Source organism: Anas platyrhynchos, chromosome Z (genome assembly GCF_047663525.1).
Source record: "Anas platyrhynchos isolate ZD024472 breed Pekin duck chromosome Z, IASCAAS_PekinDuck_T2T, whole genome shotgun sequence".
In the NCBI taxonomy this organism is placed as follows: Eukaryota; Metazoa; Chordata; class Aves; order Anseriformes; family Anatidae; genus Anas; species Anas platyrhynchos.
In genome coordinates this window covers 49,504,902-49,522,423 of record NC_092621.1, presented here as the reverse complement: position 1 = coordinate 49,522,423, position 17,522 = coordinate 49,504,902, and the positions used below count along the sequence as shown (strand labels likewise).

The following is a 17,522-nucleotide window of genomic DNA, read 5'->3' as shown; positions in this document are numbered from 1 at the left end:
TTATGCTGACACCTCACACAAGTTTCAGAGACTAAAAACACAGAGATATGGGGACTGAACAGAACAGCATGCTGAATTCTTGAATTAATCAAACGTGTCAAGCTCTAAACCAACAAACTGCAATTTAAACAGGAAGCAGTTGCTTTCATTCTGTTTGTGTTACTATAGCAGCAGACTCCACTTTGCAGTACATAACTATTCTACAAAGGACCCACTTGTTTTTGACAGCTTTTCACTGTGCCTTTAGAAGTATATAAATTGATAGCTCTCTAGTGTATAACCTCTTTGTGCTGTCCTGGCTTCAGCTTCACTCATTCACAGGTCTACACTATTAAAATGCATTGGGTTCCATACATGAGTATATAGTCATGAATTTTTACTAGAATTCTTGTATAAGCTAGAATTCCTTCCCCTTCTCCTAAAGGATTCAAATCCTTAGCATGTGTTTCCAAGTGTGTGTCACTGAATCTTCTTACCACTGATTTAAGGGAGGTGGAATGTCAGTATTTTAGTTGTCCTTTTGCCAACAAAGTCCTTGTAATCTCTGGGTGGTCAGCTCTGTGCCAGATTTCTCACCTGTGATGGAAACCCCAATCTGATCCAGAGAAACAGAGGAATCGTAGGAAAGGGATCCTGCTGAGAACAGTTCTGCTCAAAGCTGAGGTCCTTTAAAATACTTTGTCCAAATACATAAAATTCCCAAACATACATCTAAGATTTTATTTTCTACTGTTGTTGTAAGTACCTTTTGTCCCTTTGCAAACAACAGCAACACAAAAATGAATTTTCCACAGCACAGACAAACACAATATTGTTGCATTTCACTCACAGAGGAGGGCTTAAAAAAAAAAAAAAAGTCTCTAGTACTAGAGATACACTGATACTCATCATACCATAGCCATCCTAGCATCCTAATACCACCTAGTACCACACAGAAATTTCCTTCGGTGGGTCTCGTACTGGTTGAGCAGTTTTACTGCAAGCTGTCTACTTGGCAGTCTACAATTCATGAAAGAAGGCTGCTGGGTGTTGGTCTCTTTTCACGGGTGACAGGTGATAGGACACAAGGAAATGGTTGCATGATGCATCATCAGGTTGCATCAGGGGAGATTTAGATTAAATGTCAGAAAGAATTTATTCATGGAAAGAGTGGTAAGGTATGGGAACAGGCTGCCAGGGAAATGGTAGAGTCACCATCCCAGGAGGTACTTGAGATGTGTGGATGTGGCACTGAGGGACATGGTTTAGGGGTGGACTTGGTACGGTTACGTGGTGGTTGGACTTGCTGATCTTGTGGTCTTTTACAAACTAAGTGATTTTATGATTCTGCAATACTATTGAGAGCATTATCCAAATACTTCTAAAACACTGGCAGGCAGGGGTCATCAACAACCTCTTTAGGTAGCTTGTTCCAGTGCTTAACCACCCTTAAGGTAAATACATTTTTCCTGCTGTCTGTCTGAACCTCCCCTGGCACAGCTTTGTGCCATTCTCGTGCATCCTGCCATGGGTTCCCGGGGAGCAGAGGCCAGCACCTCCTTCTGCCCTTCTGTACTGGGTCTGGCTGGAATGTTAACTTTCTTGGCAGCAGCCCATACAGTGCATTGTTCTTTGCCCGGCTAGCTCAGTCGGTAGAGCATGGGACTCTTAATCCCAGGGTTGTGGGTTCGAGCCCCACGTTGGGCGCCAAAAAGGACTGTGGTGGTTTTACCGTGCTGGGCAGCTAAACCCCACAACCGCTCTCTCACTCCCCCTCCTTTAGATGAGGAGGGGGAGAAGTAAAGCAAAGAACAACTCACGGGTTGAGATAAGGATAATTTAATTAAAGGGAAATAATTATAATAATTAAATAAAGACTACCATGAACTAAACAATTTAACTAAGGGGAAATAAAAAGGGAAAGGGGAAAAGGGAAAATAAAAAGAAGGGAGGAAAACAAACAAACAAAATAAATGAAAGCTATATGGAAGTGCAGAGGAAAGAAATTAGTCTCTACTTCCCACAAATGAGCGATGATTGACCACGTCCTTGAAGCAAGGCCTCAACGCACGCAGCCGGTGTTGAGAGGAGGACCGAGGTCTTCTCAACGAGAGCCCACTCCTCCCCTCTTCTTCCTGTTTCCACCTTTTATTGCTGAGTTTGACACCACATGGTATGGAATATCCCTTTGATTGGTTTAGGTCAGCTGCCCTGGTGATGTTTCTCTCCTCACTTTTTGCCCACCCCTTAGGAGGGTTAGAGAAAGGCCCAATGCTGTGCGAGCACTGCTCAGCAATAGACATAACACTGGTGTGATAACACTGCTGTTCCAGCTACAAGTACAGAGTATGGCACTGTATGGGCTGCTGCCGGGAAAGTTAACATTCCAGCCAGACCCAGTACACCTTCCCCTCCTGAGGGAGTTGCAGAGAGCCACCAGGTCACCTCTTGGCCTCCTCCAGACTGGACAAACCTGAGTGTCATCAACCTTTCCTCATAAGACGCATTCCAGCCCTTTTACAAGCTTTGTTGACCTCCTCTGGATGATTTGAAGGACCCCAGCATCCTTTTTATATTGTGGAGCCCAGAACTGCACGTAACAGTCAAGGTGAGGCTGCACCAATGCTAAATATAGCATGAGAATCACCTCCTTTGGCTGGCTGGCTCTGCCGTGTTTAATGCACCACCCTGAAAGCACAAAAGGAGAGCTCTGGGCCCTCCAGCTGAAATTAAATTCTGAAAAGCTCAGGAAACCATTTCCTGTCAATACTAGTTAGGACACAGCGATGTTTCTAGTGTCATACAGACTTCAGCAGTAGAAGCCAGCTCATGCAGATGTCAAGCAGGTGAAAGAAAATCAAGAGAAGTAGATTTTTTTGAGTGGGCAACAAACAGATCTTACTTTTTTTTTTTTTTCTCTATTTTTTTTCTTTTTCTGAATGAGAGGATATTTTTGAGCGACATTTCATGAGTTGTAAGTGATACTCATTTCAAATTATGCTGTAGATATAATTTTCTCAAAGAGCCATCATAGTTTAAGGGTCTGTTCACTGGCTTAACTTTACACACAGAAGCAATCCTATTTCATATGTGCATAAAATTACTCAATATGTGAACATTCAAAGGATGGTGCCTAAGACGTGAGGCTCCTTATGGCAAATTTGATTTTGTTATCTCTCTGCAATTCTACAATGTGCTTTATTTCACAAACTATTACATTTCAAAATCATACTTAAATATTTTTCTGAAATAAATCTACATTCTGTAACAGAAAAATGAATCATGGTTTTGCAGTTGATTCTAATTATCTGAAATACCAGCAGTCAAGCTGGTTTGGAGAATAGTGAAGGATTAAACCTTTCTGATGTTATGTACTTAAATATACATACATATGCATCAAACTATTTACTGGGTAAAACAGAGAAGACATAAGAAATTGAGGTGTTCAGGATACAGCCAATATCACAGCACAATACAGATACTCACTATAAAAATGTCTCTTACACAACCTCAACTCAAATACTGAAAGCAATATCCACCTCTAACACATTTCTGTATCCTATCATGAAGTCATAAATCCTTTTTAGTATGAACTACAAATCTCTACTTAATACACGAGGAGCACGTTTTGCAAAACCTGCCTCCCCATACTTGACATTTGGGCAGTAGTTCAAAGGTAAACCTCTTTCCACTTAATCTTGTCTGTACATATGCAAAGGAGGAATGATTTAATCTCCTCCCACATCCATTTTCTTAAGTAAGACTATCTCACATCAGCTATTCCATTATATGTCACACACAAAATCTTATAACATATAATACACCACATAACAAACAGAATTCAAAGAATCTGTTCATGCAATAGCAGAGCTACACCAGAGACTTAGTTTATACCTACCTACCAATAAGTACCTAAGGGCTTCCCTAGACTTCAGAGGTAACAACTGCAGATCCCCAAGTGTTATCACAGCTTTTATCTTTAGTCCTGAAGGACTCTTTTACCCTAGCTGTTCAGTTTCCAGATCAGATGTACACATACATATGAATCTCGTCTACATCAGTGTTGGAGGAGGGCACAGCTGGTTGTTTTTTCTGTTCTCTTTTATTATTTTGGAGGCTGCAGATAATTGACTTGCTTGACAGAATTTCAATACAGCTCCCAAACCTGCAGAATTATCCAATATATGGCTAGATTTGTGTTGTTTGCAAAATCTGAAAACATTCCCATGCATATTTTTTCACCTTTTTTCCTTTAAAATTTCAAATTAACAATAGTTTTATTTACAAATCACAAGACTAATTTTCACTCTTTATTTACCGAGACAAGTTGTATTTACATTCTTATCTATCACTTCACTAAGACGTAATCTGGAAGAAATCCTGAAATTTAGCATGATTTATTAACTAAAAATTAGCACTTTTACAGTATGACATCTTCTGCCTAAAAAGCTGTGAGATCTAAAAAAAGACTGGGTATGCTATACACCAAATTACTTTGTTTGTCATTTCCTTTACTATATACCACATCACCAGTGCATTAGATGCAATATAAATTGGATCAGATGTTGCCTCTGGTCTGAGAGCTCTGACAGGTCTACATAACCCCCTAAATCACAATGACTGAAGGCATTAGATGCTCAAGTCTGTGCATTTTGCTGTTACTATACTTTTATGAGAATAACATCCTATTCATTAAGTGAACAATATTTTATAATCTGTAAGCATTAAGTATTAGAGAATCCTGGTTAAAGATTTTATGCTCTCTTCAAACAGTTTCAAATGGGGTCCTAAGAAGTGAGAAGTCTTTGAAAAAATTACACAGGAGATAGTTCGTATGCAGTAGCACTTGTGCCTGTCTGGACAGGGCAGGATGTCAAAAATGTGCTCTACACTGCAGACAAGGAGAATGGCCCCACCTGGAGCCTCTGAGCAGAAAGTACCTGGGGAGACTCAAGGTCAGGGATGCAGACTCTGGATCTGAGGCACACTACGCTGCAATCTAAAAAGAGATACTGAGAGCATATGAAGGGGTTCAAGCTGCTTCGGCTGTGGTTAACTCTGAAACAGAGCTTCTCTTGGCACCCCGGTGCTGGGCCGGATGTTCATCAGGAGGATCCTCTCTGCACATCATGCAGCTGGTGCTATGTGGAGTATGTGGGTCACCCAGACCACCCGATGGGATCAATCTGTTGTGGTTTAACTGTCAGGCAGATAAGCACCACACAGCCACTTGCTCACTCCACCCAGTGGGATGGGGGAGAGAATCAGAAAAAAAAATAAAAGTAAAAATTGTAGATTGAGATAAGACAGTTTAATAGGAAGGGAAAATGAAATGAAAATATAGCTAATAACACATAATGTCATGTGTTGGTAGCTGGCCCAATCTATGGCCAGCTTGGGTCAGCTGTCCTGGCTGCTGTGCTCCCTCCCAGCTCCTTGTGCACCTCCAGCCTCCTCACAGGCAGGGCAGCACCAGAAGCTGAAAAGTCCTCAGCACTGCACACTTCAGTGTGTTATCAACATTATTCTTCTCCTAAATCCAAAACACGGCAACATACCAGCCGCTACGAAGAAAATTAACTCTGTCTAAGCAGAAACCGGGACAGTCCCTCATCCCACTGGGGGGAGGCGAGCGAATAGCTGTGTGGTGCTCAGCTGCCTGCCGGGTAAAACCACAACAGTATCCTAAATGCTTCTCCTGGACACAGCATCATTTCTCTGGTCTATTTCCTATAACAACACGGGGAGACTTCAGCTGGAAAATGTTGCTGTTAATACAGTGAGTTGGTCTTTTTTCACTGGACTGCTGAATTTGAGCTAGAAAGAGAGAACTTTTTTTTTTCCACTTTTTACAGTACAAAAGCTATGCAGCGAGCAGGCAAGGTACTCATTTCTTTCATGTCATTTCTAAAGGATGTTAGGACCTAAAGCAAACACCCTGCAAGCATGTAACCAGTGCCACAGCATCTTAAAGTAGGTAAGAATCACTGGAAGAAGCCAAAGGCAAGGTACGACAAGCATCGTTAGAAAATGATGATGTCTATACCCCATATTCCCAAAGGTGCTGATAGTACATGTACATGCTACTAAGATCGAGAAGACAAAAAAAGACAGCAGTGTTTTGTCTCCATTTTAGATATCCAGCTCAGAAATGCCTGCAGAGTGCTGTTCATGTGAGCAAGCTGAACATGAAGGACACACTGTGGAGTTCTGGACACGTGTTTGGTGGGTGAGCTGGGTCAGTGGCAGCAGCTGGCATGCCTACCTGCCAGCATGCCCCACTTTCCCAGGCTGATGACACACTGCAGCAGTGGCAGAGAGGCTCACGCCTTAGCTTCTGAGCTATGCGGTCTGGTGCTCAGCAGATTAGCAGCACCTGAGAGTCAAAGGCAGTCTCCTGTAACATGCTGCATTATGTGTGTGGCGGTTCATGAGCTGACCAATGTGTCTGTCATTCATATGTCTCTCTTCTGGAGGTGGCCAGAGGAGGGGAGGCAGATCTGGTACCCACAGCTATTCAAATCCTAGCTGCACGCCAACACAACGTGGCTTTATGCAGTGCAACTGAAGGGATTTATTTGAAACTATAACAATGATTCAAATTGCTATGGCCCCAGACAGTGCCACACACACATACATGCAAATACATATAAAAACATTTACAGCATCGTCATCATCAGGCTCTGAAAAACAAAGCCTTCATGTCCACAAAGCTGCTTCAAGAACTTTTTAAGAAACATCAGAGGAGTCTGCTCTGCCAGCTGGCTGAGATCAGAAAATACATTAATAACAGATAGCTAGTAAACTCTCCAGTTGGAATAGAACTGACTACATTTAAATATGATAAAAATAAGTGGGGCTTGAGATAAGATGACATGCATACAGAAGGGTAAAGTGGAAAAAAAAAAAAAAGATTAAACCTAGAATGACAGGCATGGGCTTTTTGTTCTCCTTTATGTAATTAAATGTAGTAAGTCAGTTACAGTTATACTCACTTTGGGGTTGAAGTAATATAATGTGTCCTTAATGCAACTCTGAATCTTAAACCTCTAAGTCATCACAATGAATCCCTCAAGAACTGAGTACTGATTTTCTCACTAAAGAAAATGACTTCAAAGGCACTCTGGATTTCCTAATTTGATGACACACATAGTACAGACATCAGTGTGAGTTCTTGACTGTTTTTCTTCACAAGGATGGCCCTGGCAATGTCTACTGCTGTTTTCTATCAGTTGTTCCATTTTCAATGTGATTTTCAGAAACACAAGGAAAGACTCCACTCCTCATAAGAGAATAGCAATTGTGTCTTTTGCTAAAACACAAAACGCATTCAGTCTATGAATGATGAGGTATATAGACTGCCTTTTTTTTGCTTTGAGTGGAAGAATGTTTTTCAATCTGTGATTTCCTTGCTCATTATCCACCAGCTGAATCCACCTTCCATAAGCTAGACTATGAATGACACCTCTTTACATTTATGATACCTCAATGTATGTTCAAACAAGGAATGTATGTGCCCACATTAAAACCTGCTTTTATGCAGTTCTCTGCCAGCTCTGCCCACGTACAGGCTGCGGCTGCACAGCCATAGCATTTGGAACTTCTGGCTTCCGCTCCATCCAGCTAACATTATTATTTCATTATGCAGAACATCATCAATGCTATATTAACTTTCAAAAATCCTAAATGGACTCCTTGACTTACAGATAAATAGACAGATAGATAGGTAGACAGATAGACAGACAAACAGTTCCATTCTTAGCCATCATTCAGAGCAGGCACACTTCAGGAATTTGTAAAAGTAGATGCCAGTATTTTGAGAGAGCCTGTTTCTTTATTTGCTCAGTTGCAGCAGAACCACAAAATACCTTTTACACAGGCAAGTAAAAGCATTACATACTGCTTCAGTGCACCTCCATAAGAAGTAATGACCTCTTTGCTTACTTCAGCCAGATAGATTATTGCCTTATCCAGCACAGCTGGCTAATATATGCTGTGCTTAGCCTCATTCACTGCCTCCCACCTGCACAGAGGGGTTGGTTATAGTTGTCACTGCTGCCTCTACATTCAGGAGGAGGATCAAAGTGGAAGATACCATATTCTCTCCCAACAGCAAGAGCTGCCTTTTTCATTCTCCTCTGTGGCATCAGTAGCTGTAAGCCTAGCTTCTGAGCTCTCATCTGGCCATTTGTCCCAGATACTTGTTTTAAGATAGCTTTTGGGTTTATTTTGTATTCATTCTTGGTTTGTCCAGATCCACTTTTACATTGCTGAAAAGCTTGTAATCGGTCCAGCAAAGCAGGATGGAAGAGAGGGTTGTATAACCACATGGCTGCAAACTGTTCAATGAGCAAGGCTGCAGTCACTCTTCTGAGTGATGCTTGTAGAGGAGAGAAGGGGAAAAGGTGGTGATAGTTTTTCAACCCTTCCTCTGCCATTCAGTGCCTTTGCTTTTTTTTTTTCTAAGCAGCCGTCCTTTTGTGCAGGTATTAATGGGATAACCCAATTCAGCAGGTAAGTGTCAGGCGCAGAAAACTTAGTAAGAACAAATTTACACATGTGACTAAAGCCCGTGTAGCTACTTGTCAGATGAAACCCCAACTAAGGTTGACTTGATTTATTTTTTTTTCAGCAGTGCCTCAGAATGTATCTGTGAGATCTAGACAGAGGAAAGCAAACAAACAAACAAACAAAAAACAGCAGGAGTCAGTTAAAAAGTGCCAACACTTTCACATTTTCAGATAGTGGTGTGTGAATATATTTTAAAAACATCTTTGCTCAAAACACATATACCTACAATGGATATAGATTTACACTATCTTTGTAAAGCCTTAAAAGATATTTTTCCTTTACCAAGCAAAGCTCACATCTTCTAATAGCAGTTCATTTTGATACTGTAATATAATCCCAGTGCAAAAAGAATACCTAATCAAGACTAATATGTTCGTGACCACTTTATTCGTAAAGCTGAAAGGAAAATTCTGCCTCAGATCCAAATGGCTGTAAGATCAAGATTCAGCCCAGCACAAGGCTACTTTAGCTGTAGAGATAATTACAGACTGTGAAAAATTTGCACATGGTAGCTGTCAGCAGAATTATACCAGCAGGAATGCACATGGGCAGATATTACTGTTAGGGCTTTCATTACCTGAGAATTCTTTCTAAAGAGTATATTCATACTGCAACACTTTTAACATAACAAAGGAAAAGCTGCTAGGTCTTACCCTATTAAATTCCAACTTGCTATTACCATTACATTAGTATTTTATGCTCCTGTAATACATTCTTCAACTCAAAAACACTTTAACAGACTAACACAAACTCTGCTCAAGGAAAAATCACATATCCTAGAAATATTCCTAGGCAAAGCCAGAATTGAAAATCTCTGAAAGCTGGAAAAAAAAAAAAAGGAAGATTCTCAATAAATAAATATAAATAAATCCATTTGGAAATTGATACAACTTCTGAAGGAAAAAAAAAAGAAAAAAAAAAAAAAAGAAAATCCTGGACACACAAAAGTCTGTGAATTCCACTGGGGTGAAAAACTTACCTGGCAGTGGTCAAGTGATCCCTTAGTAGGATCACCCTGTCTGCAGCCCTGGTTGAGAACGTATCCAAACTCATTGCCTTTATCTACTTTTGCAGTAGTAAGCTACACAAGTTCATAGGCTGTGCCATGCAAATGTTTCAATACCTTAGCTTTGCTTTGCTCAGGTGCTCAGAGTTGATCTGATCAGTATCAGACAGTACTTAGCTCTTAAACACCAAATTGTCCAGCCTGCTCCATGGGCCATCTGCAGGGTTGTTTGCAAATTGCAAACCTGCTCTAGTGGCAACACATCAAAGAAGTGTTCTTTTTTTTTTTTTTTTGCTATATTTCTTTTAAATTGTTTGAATTTAATTGTTGGAATACTTTAACTTTAACTTTAATTTACTTTATTTTATAATTTTTTTACTTTATTTTATAATATTTACTTTATTTTATAATTTTTTAAATACTTTAATTGTTTGAATAGCACTTAACCCTGAGATAAATAATAGCAGCAGAACAGTCTATTCACAGAGTATTTAACAGTACTCTGTGAACATTTTTAGTAATTAATTTTTCTAATAACATTTATGAAACTTTTTGTTAGTACATCAGAGATTGCACACTTCTGGGTTAAAAAGCGGACATCCTATTATTTCATCTAAGTTTTTTAAGCCATTACTTTCTTACAAAAATCTATTTTGCAACTATAACTTTTTATAGTTTTAAATAGTTCCCATATAGGTCATAGGATCTTTCTGTATATCCAGTATTAGAGATCCAAGAGGTTAAAAAAAAAAAGTGTAACTGTGTAACTATGATTTGAAACCCTCACTAACACTATGTACTGGACTGAATGAAGCTCTACAATAGAATCTGGAAAGCACATTCCATTTTTTTTTCTATGTAAGAATATCACAGTTTTAGCAATGGACAGATTATTTTCTTTAAAGAACAAACTGTAACAAAACCACTCATCATATATCTATTTTCCTAGTCAAATTTGTCTTGTCTTTTGTTTGTTTGATTGATTGGTTGCTTTTGTTTGTTTTTGTTTGTTTGTTGTTGTTTTTTGTTTGTTTGTTTGTTTGTTGTTTTGATGAGGTTAGTAGAATCCATTCACTTGTTTAAGCTTCTTTATGCTAGTGAAAAGAACCAGTTTTTAAAGGAGAGGTTCCCTGATGACTACTTTCTCTCTTTTTCACAGAGGTGGACTACTCAAGTACACAAATACAATCCAAGCAATTGTAGGCCTTCATCCTAAGAAAAGTTGTATTAGAAAAGTATTTATGTGCTGTTACCTCCTTTTGTAGGTAGAAAGAAACAGAAAAACAGAGACCATTACTAAGCAATCAAATCAGTCTACCACAGACTGCCTGAAAATGTCTAGCTGAAACTGAAATGTCACCTGAAATTACTACCTGGAGTTAGCAATGTTGATATCCCTTTTCTGGTTAACAGAGAAACATGATGAAGTTCCATTAATCAAAACAGAGGAAACACTTAGCAGCACAAAATGCTTATCCTGGTAATAAAGAGGGAAACAGAACTTTTGGCTTCATAAAGACACTGTAGATATATCATCCAATTTCACTTCTGTAGCAATTCTAAAGGCAGAGCTCTCTTTCTGAAAGTTTAGCTCCAGCCCTTGCAGAATCTTTGAATGTTGATGTTGTTTCATCCAGCATCCAAAAAGTCATCATCACCTTTGCAAGAGAACTCTCACAACTGCTGTGTACAGGACTACCTCATCCCTCTCTCTGCTGTTTGGGACCTCTGCTACATCAGCCACCAACTTTTTTTGCCATCTTAGAGCTCTTTCTCCACTGTTTGCAATTTTTCCTTCCTGTAGTTGCCTGAAAGTGTTTATTGTTTTGTTTTGTTTTGTTTTGTTTTGTTTGTGTGTGTGTGTTTTTTTTTTATTTTTTTTTTTTTTTTGATGCTAATGTGAAAATCTGACACTTTCAGAACTTCTGAATGTCCCTTTTAGCAAAAAAAGAAAATATGGGTTATGCTGAGTTTACAAGAAGCAGATGCTGATTTATGGCTATTTTCAACAGTAAAGTACATTTCCTTTTATTCTGTAAAGGTTGTACATGGAGGAGATATCTCTGAGACTTTTCTGCTTTTTAAGTCAATCAAAACCAACACATGCTGGCCCAATCAGCTACTTGCCAGCAAAGCTGCAAAGGCAGTTTATTCTCACTTACGTATCATCCTGATCACATCTCACTCCTCTATCATTACCAACAAAAGTTCAAGAAGTGTAAGTTCAAAAATGTCAGCAGCAGCTCTGTCACCTGCCAAGTGGCCAACAAGAGAGTCCCAGAGATGTTTATTATGCTGAATATTGCACAAAACCAGCATTTTAGAATGATTTCAGAGAAAGTCGTGAGTGGCATTTTGAGGAGGTCAGTGAATTTCCAGTCTCAGAGGGAATACTACTGTCTTGACAAATGTATTGTTGCTATCTGCAGTCAGAACTTCCTCTCTTTCTTGATACAGTGCTATTTCAGACATTCAAACCCCTAGTTATTTTTTGCTGCATTTCCTTAGTTCACGCTACTAAAGCACTTTAACATCTGCTTTGGAAGTGTATGAAGATAGCTTATACAAAAGCACATGTAAAAGAAAATTTAAAAGGAAAGAACAGCAGTCTGCATGGGAGACATGTAAGGAAGTTGTTATTCTGTAAGTTCATCTCCAGCTCAGAGAATCCCTAAATTAGAAGTCATGCATCTCACCTGAAAGACAGCAGGAAAGACATTTAAGACTGCCTTCTAAATCCTTTTTAGTGCATTGTTGCAGGTGTTTGGTAGTGGGATCTTTTCATGTTTGGCACAGACATTGACTCAGCCCCTCCCTGATATACCCCAATTACAGGAATACATATCAGACTCTCAGCATTTCCCAGCTCTTCCATAGATGCTGTCATTAAATACAGACATGCTTTGAACGGGAAGGAAGAGTATGGCATTGAATTTCAGCAGCATTTTGCATTAGAATTCTACTGTGAATGAGTAGTTGCAAAGGAAGCACCTATAAATGGAAGAAAATCTCTTTGATGAGCCAGTCAACAGAGGGCCTTAAAATTCAAGCTACAGATATTGTGACATTTCAGCTAATATTTAAAAACATTCCATTTTTAGAAAAAAAAAATCAAGATTACCTTAAATTATTATTCATTTTACCATTTCATTCAAGTTTTACAGAAGCTGATGAGAAAGAGAAAGAAACGTAGTATCTCGGTTTGGTATGTGACTTTTGAAGAAATACATACGGCACATAATTTTTTCCTTTTTCACTGTTACCACACTAAAAATAGAGTTATTGAAAAGGTTGGTTTCTGTGAGTACTTTTGTCATTTTTTATAGGAGAAAACTTTAAAAAAATATAAGTAAAAAAAGGAAAAACAGAAGCAAGAGTAATATACCTCTAAGGTTTTAAAATGGCAGTATCAGAAGCACTGTAACAAAAGGGTAAGATGTGACAATTCGTTCTGAACTAGGAATTCCCATGCAAAAGAGGCACTCTCACAATGTCTTCCACTGGCAGTCCACCATTGGACATACTGCTAAAAGTAGGGTTGAGCATCTGAGTTACGGCTGTGATAGGATTAATTTCCTTCATAGTAGAAGGTATGTTGCCATGGGTTAGATGTGTATGTTGTTAGGTATGCTGCCATGGGAGCCAACAGCTAGACACTATTTTTAATATTTTTTATTATTATTTATATTTTTTATTCTCTTTCTGTCTTACTTTCTTCTTCGTACCCTCTTATTTTGAGAAGGGAGAGAAAGAGAGAAGTAGTGGCTGAATTTGGTTGCCCAACAGAGTAAAACTACTACATCATGAAAGGAGCTGACATTAATGTCAATTGCTCTCACTTGTGATTTTTTCTGTAACTTTCAAAAATTGGGTATTTCCAAGTCCATAAAACAAGAGTGTCTATTAAATACAACCTCAGCCTGCCTGCCCCACTCCCCAGTGCTCTGGGCAGGGACAGCTGCTGGTGGAGATCTTTTTTAGCCAGTGGAAACTCAACAGCTCTGCAGGAATGTGCCGCAGCCACAGAGTGACAGAATGGCTGAGGCTGGAGGGGACTACTGGAGGCCTTCTGGTCAATGTCCTCTGTTCAAGCAGGGACACCCAGAGCAGGTTGCCCAGGACCATCTCCAGGTGGCTTTAGAACAGCTCCAAAGAGGCAGACACCACAGCCACTCTGGGCAACCTGTGCCCATCCGTGGTCAGCCCTCTCAGCGAAGAAGGGCTCCCTGATGCTCAGGAGAACCTTCTGTGTTGTTCTTGGTGCCCATTGCCTCTTGTCCTGTCACTGGGCACAGCTGGGCACAGCTGGCACCATGCTCTTTGCTCACGTCCTTCTGGTGTTTCTACATGCTGATGAGGTCTTCCCTGAGCCTTCCCTTCTCCAGGCTGGACAGTTCCAGCTCCCCCAGCTCTTCTTTGTGGAAGAGACACTCCAGGCCCTTTGCCATCTCTGTAGCTCGTTGCTGCACTCTCTGCACTATGTCCATGTCTCCCTCCTGGTGGGGAGAAGCCTCACCCTGGGAGCAGCTCTGCGGAGCTGCAGGCCTGCAGCTGGGCAGCACGCGCTGTCAGGGGGAGCACAGCAGTGGGGCCGGGCACCGGGGGAAGGAAGCGCTGAGACGAACACCCCAGCCCTGCTGGGAAGGGGCGGCATCGCCGCGCCCCAATCCAACCAGACCGACCCCATCGGCCTTCGGGCCCCACAGCCCTGGGAGGAAGCGGTGGGCACAGCAGTAGGAAGAGGGGCAGATGGCAGCAGGGGTGGGGACAGCAGTGCCAACCGTGTTGTTCGCAATACAGAGACTTTTTCGATAGCTTTCATAGTTTTATTTCATTTGTCCAATAGTTTCAGAGCGCTGTGAGACGTCTGGTCAACCCGATTGCCGGCGTGTGCCCCATGTGCTGGCCCAGCCCCAGCTAGGCCAGCTCCTGGGGCACTGTCCTAGTGTCGCCGGCGGGGTGGCCTCTTTGCGGGTGGGGCAGAGTCCTGGGAAGTGGGGGTCCTCCTCTTGGCAGCTCGCCGGGGCCCCCTGCGTCTTTGGTCCCCACCCTGGCCAGCAGTGGAGGGACCGGCCCCGGCCTCCTCCGGCTCCTCTGCTGCCGCTTGTTGGTTTCCAGGTGCAGGAACCGGGCTGGATGGACGGCGGCTGGGTCCCCGGCGGAGGGCAGCGGTTGAGGTCCCAGAGAGCTCCTGTGCGTTGGTTCCCTCGGAGCTCTCTGGGCCGGCTGCTGGTGTCCCCAGCGATGCGGCAGCGTGGCTGGGGACTGCTGCAGGGCTGCCCTCCTGTCCTGCGGCAGCTGGGGAGGCCCCCAGGCCCAGGATGTTTCGGGCCTCCCCGCTGCAGCGCTGCACAGCAGCGGCAAGGAGCCGCTGCACGAAGCCGGCCGTCTGCCTGCCCAGGGAGGTCCTGAGCAGCAGGGCGAGGGCCCCCTCGTCCAGGCCAAAGAAGCGCAGCCCTGAGATGACGTTGCGCTGCGCTTCTGAGGCTGCCCTGCCGTCATCCCCGAGGAGCTGCCCCAGCTCGTGGCGCAGCCAGGGCAGCAGGGGCTGGAGCACAGCAGGGTAGAGCCGGAAGAGGGATGCCCAGGCGAAGGGGTGGAGGCCGCCCACAGAGGCTGCGGGCACTGGTCCTGCAGCCTCTGGTCGGGCAGCTGGCTGGGCAGGAGCTGCGTCTGCCTGCTGGGCGCCGAGCGGTGCCTCCGCAGGTGGTGGGATGACGAGCTCCTTGAAGCTGTTGTCCGCCCGCACCGAGTGCACGATGGAGCTCACCCTGCGCTTGCACAGGGGGCACTCGGGTTTGCTCTCAGCCCACCGCTGGATGCAGGCGAAGCAGAAGCGGTGGAGGCATGGCAGCACGTAGCTGGGGTTCACCTGGCTGTCCAGACAGATGGGACAGCGGGCGTCCAGCTCCGTGGCCATGCTCTCCACCTGCTGAGGTGAGCTGGGGAGAAGTGGCGATGACGAGCCGCTCCCTCTCACCGGCGCTGCAGCAGCAGGAGTCACACTGCAAAAGGCAGAAAAGAGGCCATGGGCATGGGCCGAGCCGGGGCCGGCTGCAAGAGCTGTGCAGCTCCCTCAAGGAGGAAACCCTTCCAGCTGCCCAGGGCCCAGGGCAAGGTGTCCCCAGCGCACTCACCTCTGCTGCTCTGAGCGCTCGTCCGGGGTCTCCCGACGGCCCGAACGACGCAGGGCCGCGGAAGAAGCTCCGATGGCTCTGGGAAGGGCACTGAGAGCTACTGCAGCAACTCCCAGGGCACGACACCAGCACCAAGGCCAACCTCGCTCCTCACTCCAGACCTCACGTAACCGCTCAGCCGGAGTGCGGGCACTAGCCGGCGCGCTGGGACTCTGCGCCCGCATATGAGCAGCCAGGGCCACGCAGTCACAATGCGTCGCTCACGGCTCTCACAGTGCATCGCTCGGAGACATCATAATGGGCTCGCTCTGGCAGGGCTCTGGCCCCGGCACCTGCCTGTCTGTGTCTAGCGCAATGTCATTACCACTCTGCCCCACAAAGTGGTTGTCTTCTTCTCGGCATCGGTGTTCTCCACCAGTCTGCAGCCTTGGCCGTGTCTCCCCAGGGCACCAGCAGATCACCCTGGCCACGGCAGACATCTCCAAGTCCATTCAACGACAGTGTCCAGTCAATAAAACCTCACGCCTGCCTTTGAGGCAGCACCACACAGTCCCACAAGCTCTCCCTACCCTCCAGCTCTGCTGGCCAGTTCTCTGAGTTGCCCTGCTTCTTCCCATGCCAAGCCAAAGGCAGCCCTTGACTTGTTCTCAGTGTTTTTCTCCCTTCTTTCACCCCTCTCTGGGGTCATCTGCTCTGCTCAGCACTTGTCCTCCTTGGGGTCCCGGGTGGGAGAGACATCAACATGCCAGAGGGGTTCAGGGGAGAGCACTGGTGCGGTGGGGCTGGAGCACTTGCCCTGTGAGGAGGGTGCGTGCAGCTGGGGCTGGCTCAGCATGGACCAGAGGAGGCTTAGGGGCACCTGACAGCACTGCCTAGTGCCTGGGAGAAAGGATGACAGGGATGGGGACAGGCTCTTCCCAGCAGTGCCTGGCAACAGGAGCAGAGAAAAGCAGCATCAGCTGGGACTGGAGAGGTTCAGGATGGATTTAAGGAAAAATGGAAAGTCCCGTGAGGCACACAGAGCACCAGAGGGGGTTGTCCAGCCAGGCGGAGGTGTCCCTGAGCATGGAGGTTTTCAAGATCTGAGCAGGCCCAGCCCAGAGCACAAGGGTCACAAGCCTGTGAAGGGACACATGGGGGAGTCTTGGGAGAGAAAGCGTTGGCAGTGTGAAATGCAGCCAAGCTTCCCAAATGAGCCCATGGCGGCCAAAGCAAGGCACAGAGGGCCTAGAGATGCAGAAGGCTCAGCCCTATGGGATGCTCTCTCCTCAGGACCCAGAGCCTCTGCGAAAGTACGTCCCCTCTCTGCAGAGCTCAAAGCAGGGCACAGGGCCCATAGCCCTCAAAGTGGTGGAAAGAGGTCCCAAGGCCAGGCCCCATGGTGCTCCAGGGAGGGGAAGGAAGCCCTCAAAGACCAGGGCCAGGCCCATGCACCTTGGATCAGGCCTCTGGAGCCCTGCAAGAGCAGACGGCCAAGTGCTGTGGCACTTGATTCTCCCCACAGCAGGCTCAAGGCAGCCCTTGGCTTGCCCTCGGGGATCTCCTTGATTCTGACCCTCTCTGGGGGGAGCAGGGCGTTCCCCTCCGCTTAGCACCCATCAGGCCTCATCTGGGCATCGCGTCCTCCTTGGGGTCTCGGGCGGGAGAGGCGTCCACCAGCTGGAGGAGTTCAGGGGAGAGCACTGGTGCGGTGGGGCTGGAGCACTGGCCCCGTGAGGAGCGTGTGGGGCCGGGACTGGTTCAATATGGACCCGAGTAGGCTTAGGGGCACAGCGTGGTGCCTGTGGGGAGGGGATGGCTGGAACGGGGACAAGATCTTCCCAGCAGTA

General features: G+C 44.7%; 1 protein-coding gene and 1 non-coding gene across 2 annotated transcripts; one reads left to right on the top strand and one right to left on the bottom strand.

Annotated features, from left to right (window-relative positions):
* Positions 1-1,613: 1,613 nt before the first annotated feature.
* TRNAK-CUU (transfer RNA lysine (anticodon CUU)) lies at positions 1,614-1,686 on the top strand. Its single transcript has one exon. It is a non-coding gene; the product is annotated as a tRNA-Lys (tRNA).
* Positions 1,687-14,402: 12,716 nt separating this feature from the next.
* LOC140000753 (uncharacterized) lies at positions 14,403-16,242 on the bottom strand. Its single transcript, XM_072031487.1, has 2 exons — positions 15,694-16,242; positions 14,403-15,561 (listed from the first exon to the last, which is right to left on the bottom strand). Exons 1-2 carry the CDS (start codon positions 15,915-15,917, stop codon positions 14,499-14,501), a joined length of 1,287 nt encoding a protein of 428 aa, XP_071887588.1. The 5' UTR covers positions 15,918-16,242; the 3' UTR covers positions 14,403-14,498.
* Positions 16,243-17,522: the final 1,280 nt, after the last annotated feature.

Excerpts from the sequence above, each read along its gene's own strand:
- LOC140000753 (XM_072031487.1), bottom strand. The coding sequence starts at position 15,917 with ATGCGGGCGCAGAGTCCCAGCGCGCCGGCTAGTGCCCGCACTCCGGCT. Across the intron at positions 15,562-15,693 it reads GAGCGCTCAGAGCAGCAGAG|TGTGACTCCTGCTGCTGCAG; the intron begins GTGAGTGCGCTG and ends TGCCTTTTGCAG.